At 42.6% G+C, this 7,758-nt stretch overlaps 1 protein-coding gene across 2 annotated transcripts in view; it reads right to left on the bottom strand.

Annotated features, from left to right (window-relative positions):
- Positions 1-684: 684 nt before the first annotated feature.
- Positions 685-7,758, bottom strand: part of LOC139268637 (cytosolic phospholipase A2-like) — a 246,768-nt gene continuing 239,694 nt past the window's right edge. For both annotated transcript variants that reach the window (XM_070887120.1, XM_070887121.1), the window contains exon 18: positions 685-6,975. In XM_070887120.1, coding sequence (XP_070743221.1) covers positions 6,802-6,975 — 174 coding nt within the window. In that variant the 3' untranslated portion in view covers positions 685-6,801. The remainder of the gene's footprint in view (positions 6,976-7,758) is intronic.

The following is a 7,758-nucleotide window of genomic DNA, read 5'->3' as shown; positions in this document are numbered from 1 at the left end:
TTGGAACTTAGCAGAAATGAGAGAGAAAGGTTTAGAGAAATCTTAGTGATCTCATTGAAACATAGAAGATTCTGAGGGGGATTGATAGGGCAGACGCTGAGAGGTTGTTTCAACTGGCGGGAGAGCCTCGAAAAAGGGGCCATAGTCTCAGGATAAGGGGTCGGTGTCTCAGGATAAGGGGTCAGCCATTTGAGACGGAGATGAGGAGGAATTTCTTCATTCAGAGGGTTGTGAATCTTTGGAATTCTCTGCCCCAAAGTTCCGTGAATGCTGAGTTGTTGAGTATATTCGAGGCTGAGATAGATAGATTTTTTGACTCTTAGGAATCAAGGGATATGGGGATTGGGTGGGAAAGTGGAGCTGAGGTTGGAGATCAGCCATGATATTGAATGGTGGTGCTGATTCGAAGGGCCGTATGGCCTACTATTGCTCCTAATTCTTATATTCTTATGAACAGTGGCCATAGTAATATTGGTAAAAGAGAAAATATAGAACAATGTTTAATAGCAAGGCAAGGGTAGCAAAAGGAAAGGGTGGAGACGTGACCAATTATAAATATGGGTGCATTCCAGCAAACATAGTGTTTCCATAAGCTAACAATGAGCTAGTTACAACATGCAAACTATATCATATGACCATATGAAATTACCACATAAATCTTTGTAAAATATAAATCAAACTGAGCACATGACAATAGTTGTTTATTTAAATAACTGAATAGGAATGTTTTTAAGTTGTTAAATATAAAGAATTCCCATAGTAACACCACTTACAGAATAAGTACATAGAAATTACAATGTGACACTCATATTTGTTGTGACACTCTTGTTAAAACCTAACACACCTTATGATTATAATAACTTTCCAACCACATTTAGTGATGTGTTTGGAATTCTCAAATATTTTAGAATCTATTTGTGGGACTAAATTAAATAGGTTTCGAAATATATTTCATTAACACACACATTTTTTTCCCCTCTCTTATTCCCTCTCCCCGCTTCTCTTGAAGGTACTGATTGATGTTGGGGTATGGTTCTATGGCTGCTGACTGCCCTTTTGGCATCTTGCCCAATTCTTTATCATCAGCCCAGACAGTGAAAGTTGGCAGACTGTTTAACTGTGCAAGGTTAGAACTGACATTCATATTTGCAAGCGTTTTCCAGAGGGTTTCACTGGATAGCAATCAGGGATCCCAGGGAGACTAAGGCCGATTGTAGCTGCCCTACCTACCACTGCCATAGCTGAGCTCAGTCAACGCAACACAGATTGGAGACTGAACATGGGATTGTCCTAGTCTGAATGGCTCAGCAGCACTTAGGTATTGCCTTTACCTTACACATATATGGTGGGTGTCAATCTTCAGATATATATACCTGTGGGTTAGTGAAGCTGGTTATAAGGGTGCTAACCTCTAATCTCCTGGTTATTTATTACAATAGAGTAAACTGTACATTCCACTTCGATCAATAACCCAAACAAAATCAACATTCAATTAAAGCACAAAACATAAATTATCATTGGGCTATTTGTTATATAAAACAATACATGACGATTTATTTACCACCCCTTCAAAAAAGACTGATATCTGTGTTATAGTGACTCGGCTCCAGTGTATGGAGGGTTGTATAAGTAGAGAATAATAGACAATAACCCAATGAAGAAAATGTTAGAAGTTAAATGAAATTATACTTTACACTGAGCTCTTTGAAATGGCACAACATTCAGCCCACACAAATCTTTCATTACTGAAGCTCAAAGAATTTTAACATTGAATCTCAAATTTATAAATGACCATTTTACTTTCATAAAAGTTCCTTAACTTATGAAACTTACCAATGAAACAATGAAATGGTAGAATATGCATATGTTAGACAATGAACTTTCCCGGTAAGTAACCCTCACTAAGAGTTTCACGTGGTTTGGATGAAATGTAGCATTTCTGCAGGATGCATGTTCAGTCCACAGGGGCAGTACAAACGAGCTCTTCCTGCATTGTGATAGGAACTCAGCACAGCCACTCCTGTCTGATGGAACATGTAGAACCAACAATTGGATAGGATTCCCACCCTCTATGCTGATTTTTCGGTGGAACTAAGGCACGTGAGGGCAGAAAATGGGTTGAGGGTATATACTGTTCGTCCTCGCCCATTTTTAGGTGCCCCCAATTTCTCTCAGGCAGGGACTAACGGTATACATTGTAATCAGATGCAAATGAAGGAAGTACACCTTCCAAAGTATTTCCTGTCATTTGCACCACAGCAACATGGGATAACAGAGGCATCAAGCTGGGGGTGGGGGTGCTGGCGGAATTTAAACATTTTGGGAACGTTTGGTAAATGTTCACTGATCACTGAAGCTGCATCTCAGAGGCTGCACCACGGTATTGCTGTGTTATGAGTGAAGCCCAATAGAAATGTCTCATCCCTCTTAGTATGAAGTCTATGGTTGTTAGTTGGTTGGGCTATAGTACAATAGAGATGGGAGGGTAACAATACAATACAGGATATAAAATTTAGGACATCATAAGATGATACCACCATCAATTATTTCAACAAATTACCACAAAATGTATAATAAGTTGTAAGAGTTCAGTGATGGCAATGGCCATTGTCAGATCCATACAACAATTAATCATACACTCAATTCATTAGTGCAGTAAAGTGATGGTAATACTAAACAGCCAATACAGTGTGAAGGAACAAAACCTAAAACAGTTATGGGACATTAGTTTGGGGCAGTGGGGGAGAATTTTCAACAGCCTACTGCCCAATTTCTTGAATGAAAAACAGGCAACTCATATAGCACGAAGGAGGCCATTTGGCTCATTGTGCCTGTGCCGGCTTTTTGGTGAGCTATCCAAAGTCACATTCCCCTGCTCTTTCCCCCATAGCCCTGTAAATGTTTTTCCTTCAAGTATTTATCCAATTTATTTTTGAAAGTTACTTCTGAATCTGCTTCCACTATCCTTTCAGGCAGTGCATTCCAGATCATAACAACTCACTGTGTAAAAAATGTTTCCTCATGTTGCCTCTGGTTCTTTTGCCAATCGCCTTAAATTTGTGTCCTCTGGTTACCAAACCTCCTGACACTGGAAACAGTTTTTCCTTATTTACTGTAGCAAAACCATTCATGATTTTGAACACCTCTATCACATCACCTCTTAACCTACTCTGCTCTAAGGAGTGCAAACCCAGCTTCTCCAGTCTCTCCACATTACTGAATTTTCTCACTTCTGGTACCATTTTAGTAAATCTCTTCTGTACCCTCTGTAAGGCCTTGAAATCCTTCCTAAAGTGTGGTGCCCAGAAATGAATACAATACTCCAGCTGAGGCCTAACCCGTGTTTTATAAAGGTTTAACATTATGTTCTTGCTTTTGTACTCTGTGCCTCTATTAATAAAGCCAAGGATCCCATATGCTTTTTAAAAAGCCTTCTCAATTTGTCCTGCCACCTTCAAAGACTTGTGTACAAACATGAACAGGTCTCTCTGTTTCCGCACCTCCTTTAAAATGGCACCATTTAATTTATATTGCCTCTCCATATTCTTCCTTCCAAAATGCATCACTTCAAACGTCTCTGCATTAAATTTAATCTGCCATGTGTCTGCCCAGTTCACCAGTCTGTCTTTGTCCTTCTGATGGAAGAAAATCTGGTGAGGACCTTAGACACCCATTTGCCAAGCTGATTTTTCAGGCAGGCCTATAAAAGGGCACTCTGGCCCAAAACAGCCCGTTTAAAACATGCAGATCGGGACTCTATACCAGCTGTAGGAATTTGATTGCAATTTTCATGAAGAAATGGGCGAAACATACAAAGTGCCTGCTGGTCCCAGGTTTTTTCAGCATTGTGTGGCCGCTCAGAAAAGGTAAGCCGTTGCTTTAAAAAGATTTTTGCGGGGTCGGGCAGAGCTGTTGGCCTGTGCTCGACCCCACCCACCCAGGATCCGCATTCTTCTCCAACAGGCCACACTTATGGGCAGGCTCATTGCCGATGCCAACCCAACTGGTGAAATGCAGCAGAGTGCCCGCTTGGTACCACAGCCCACCCATAAATTTAAATTAGGCCGAAATCTGAAAATGGTTCGAGCCTCGTCACTGTGGCGGGTGCACCAATATCTTTTTAAAATTGAGGTTGAATATATATTGAATAAGAGGGACGGAACAACAGATTGGGCTTTTATTCATCCTAATGTTGTGTGTATATATATATATATATCATATATATATGTATATATGTATACTATAACAACACATGTGCACATCTTATCGAGAGTCATCACGTTATTTAAAATGAATTAAATATATAGGCAGAGATGCTGTTGCCTCTATGGATTATCAGATGGAAGTGGTTATTAAGACATAGATGCAGCTGCCTTGGTAAATTTTCATCAATGAGCACAGCAACAGGTTAAAGCATTGACCCAAGAATGACTAATGCAATAGCTACCTATTAAATTATGTGGATGGAAATTTTGATAAAGTAACTTTTTTTTCTTTGAGCTTTGAGCCCCAGGACCATATATTGCTTGTTCAGCCACGCAGAGTTTTATTCATTCTCAATGGAGTGCACGAGGTGGAATGCCTGGCCAAAGCAGATTGTTCCTCATTGTGGGAAGAAGGAAATGCAGACACTGCCCAGACTCAACTCATTAAGACATTTCCTGGCCACTGACGGGCAGTGACAAGCAGAAGTGTGCAGCTAAGTCTGAAGGAAGCGATAAAAGAGGCCTTAGGAGGGACAATGATAAAAGCCGGGAAATTGTATAAATAAATACTTCTACATTGACTGTAGCTACAATTCATTGGAAAGTTGTTTGTGCCCTTTTTTCCTGAATACAGGCTTGCAATACAATTCCTAATGGTTTTGCTGAAGAATTATATTGTCAATATTAACATTTGTGTATCTCTGATCAATGTGAAATGGAATGTTGGAGGCCAAACCGTGCGCCACTTCTGGTATTGTGGAGAAGGAAATTGGAGTATGGCGGATACCCCATATAGAAATGGCCCAGATGTGGCTTGGATGTGATCAGGGACCATCGACACTTTGCCACACTGGAGGTGTCAGGGAACACAGAAGTCAATTTAAGTGTTTCAATAGCACCCCATCTGAGGTCAGCCAACTCAACACATAGCAGGGATCATCCTGGGTTATATGTCTCAGTGCATTTATCCATGAGCCATCTTTATCAGCAAATGATGTAACAGGCAAAGTATTATTGAGCTATTCTCAGTTTATACTCACCAAGTGTGTTTGCAAGATGCATCATTGTGAGTGAGGCTGCTGTCCTTTAAGTCATAAAAGACCAGGTATGATGAAGGATCTATTGCACTGGACTAGTTAATGATTTCTACTATTTTCAATTAAAAGCAGAATGGAGAAGAATTGCTATCACTGAGATCTTTGGGTACAGATCCAAAATGAACACCCCTGTTTAGCAGGTTAAGCTTTTAATCTAATCCCTCAGCAATGCAGTGTGGAGGACAGGATTCTACCCACAATCTTTTACATTGCTGAGTTCCTGATCTCAGACACGTTACTGTTGGAAGGCACCAAGTGGGCTGGAAACAGGGGGTACCCAGCAAAACAGTCATCAGCAGGTTTGCGCATCCAAGTCCCCCATTGGTCAATTCAGACCAGCACTGGTGGAAAGCTGATTTATGCCACCTTCCCTAGATGGTCAGGGAAAAAAAATGAGACAGGTGAAAAGAAGTGTTTTTTAACCGTTACAATAAACATCTTGGGGCCGAAATTGCCCACCGCTGGAAACGGGGTGCACCTACCGTATTTTTGTTATTTTTACCGGCACGGTAGCCTCGAGTGAAATTATGCTCTCTGGCTTTTTATTTTCCAGCGGACCGAAAGTGGGTCATAATGGGTGCGGTGGTGAGCGGAAGTTCGCACACTAGAGGGGCGTAAGTTGGGGACGGATGTAGTGTCTGCTGCTGTCAGTTATCAGCATAGCGCAGATGACACCATCACGGCACCGTGTCACCACAGTTCTCCCCTTCACTTAAAGGGGAGAGCCTGCGCAATTCTTTAAGTTCTGTCCACTGGGCCACCAGGGAGGGTGTTGGCAGGGCCAGCGGCCTGGCACCCAAGAGAGGGTGCCAGTTAGCGGCCTGTCCAATCCCGGGGGCATCATTTTGTCAGCCGACATGACAGTCAGCCGACAAAAAAAACATGGTAGCAGGTCCTCCTCTTTAATGACAGCCACACCGCCATTTTAGAAGGACTCCAAGCTCAGTGCACCAGCAGAAAAAGCTGCTGGTGGCACCAAGTGGCAGGAGCAAGATTTTTTCGGCAGAATTTCGCCATTGGTGGGGGAGGGGGGACATCGGCGGTGCGCACTCTAATGACACACTTATGATGGATCGGCAGCAGCGGGGCGGGTGGGGGGGAGCGGGTCACTGTTGGGATACCGCAGCAGCAGAATTTTCAAAATGGCGGCCATTACACAAAAAGATCTGGTGGCCATTGCACACCGCAGTGTGGCCGCTGATTTCCGGTGGTAACAAGCCTTGAGGGAAGGGGCAATTTCGGCTCCTTCAGTCTTTGATGTGCTCCATCTTTCACAACTTGGCCATCATGTCAATACCATCATTTTCTTTTTAAACTAGGGCTTTTGCCTTTTCTTTTTATCATTATTTTGCTTTGCCTAATGCAGGCAGGGTATTACATAAGGTTGTACATGCAATCCAAGCCATAACACGATTAGGGCCCGGGTAGATGAGATTTGACAGCTAGAGTCTGGAAAAGCCAGTCTCCTCCTGCCGTAATGCTGTGGACAGCCATTGCTCCTACAGATTCTTATGCTGTTCCTCCACAGCATGTCGCTTCCGCCTGGACTGGAGCCCATCACAACTAAGTGACTTTTTCAGTCTTCTGTACTCCACATCGCTGAGGGACACTGAGCAGCGAGATGGGTTCTGTCGCCTGTACTTGATGCTCTCGATGATGGCGTCTTTAATCACCTGTTCAGAAAAAGAGATAAGCAGTTTAGGCTGTTACACACTTGGCAGAGAGGGTAAAATTGATTGGATATTGAAACGTACAGGTCCACTCCAGCAGTCAGAACCACAAATCCAGTTCTTTGCTTGGATAGTAAAGTGGACATGTCCCATTGTGAGGTGAAAAGGGTTAAGGGTGCAGGCCAATATTGTTCCATTACAGCCTTCTTGTGCAAACTCAAGGATTCTGCATTCAAGTATGAACAACGGCTAACATTTAATTAGCACCCATAGTGCTAGAAAGGTGTCCCAGAGACCTCTACAGATCGAGTAAGTGGAAATGAACACCAACTGAGAAATAAAATAGTAGGTATAAAATGGACATAAGGTCGGAGCCAAAACAAGCTATTGATAAGAAAACTCTTAAGTCAGTTTTTGAAAGCAGGGAATAAGACAAGAGGTTTTAGGAAGAGGTTCCAGAGGTGGAGTGAAAAGAAAATGGGCAACAAGGGGTAGACCAGTGTCAATGGAGCCATGGGAGGGAGTGGGACATAGGGCTAAAGGAGGTCACTGAGATAGGGTGGGGTAAGACAATGGAGACACTTCAATGTGAGGATAAAGGTCTTGAAATTGATGCGTCGGGGCAACGGGGGCGGGGCAATGGAATGTGGCGAGAATTGTGATAATGGAAGTGCAGTGGAGAACACAGTGAGCTGCATTTTGCATGAGTTGCAGTTTGTGAAGGGTTGGAAGTAGGGAGGTCAACTAGTAGAGCATTTGAAAGTTCTACTTTGAGGTAATAGTGGC

Source organism: Pristiophorus japonicus, chromosome 8 (genome assembly GCF_044704955.1).
Source record: "Pristiophorus japonicus isolate sPriJap1 chromosome 8, sPriJap1.hap1, whole genome shotgun sequence".
NCBI classification, from domain to species: Eukaryota; Metazoa; Chordata; class Chondrichthyes; family Pristiophoridae; genus Pristiophorus; species Pristiophorus japonicus.
Note: the sequence above shows the minus strand (reverse complement) of the source record. Positions and strands in the feature narration are given on the sequence as shown.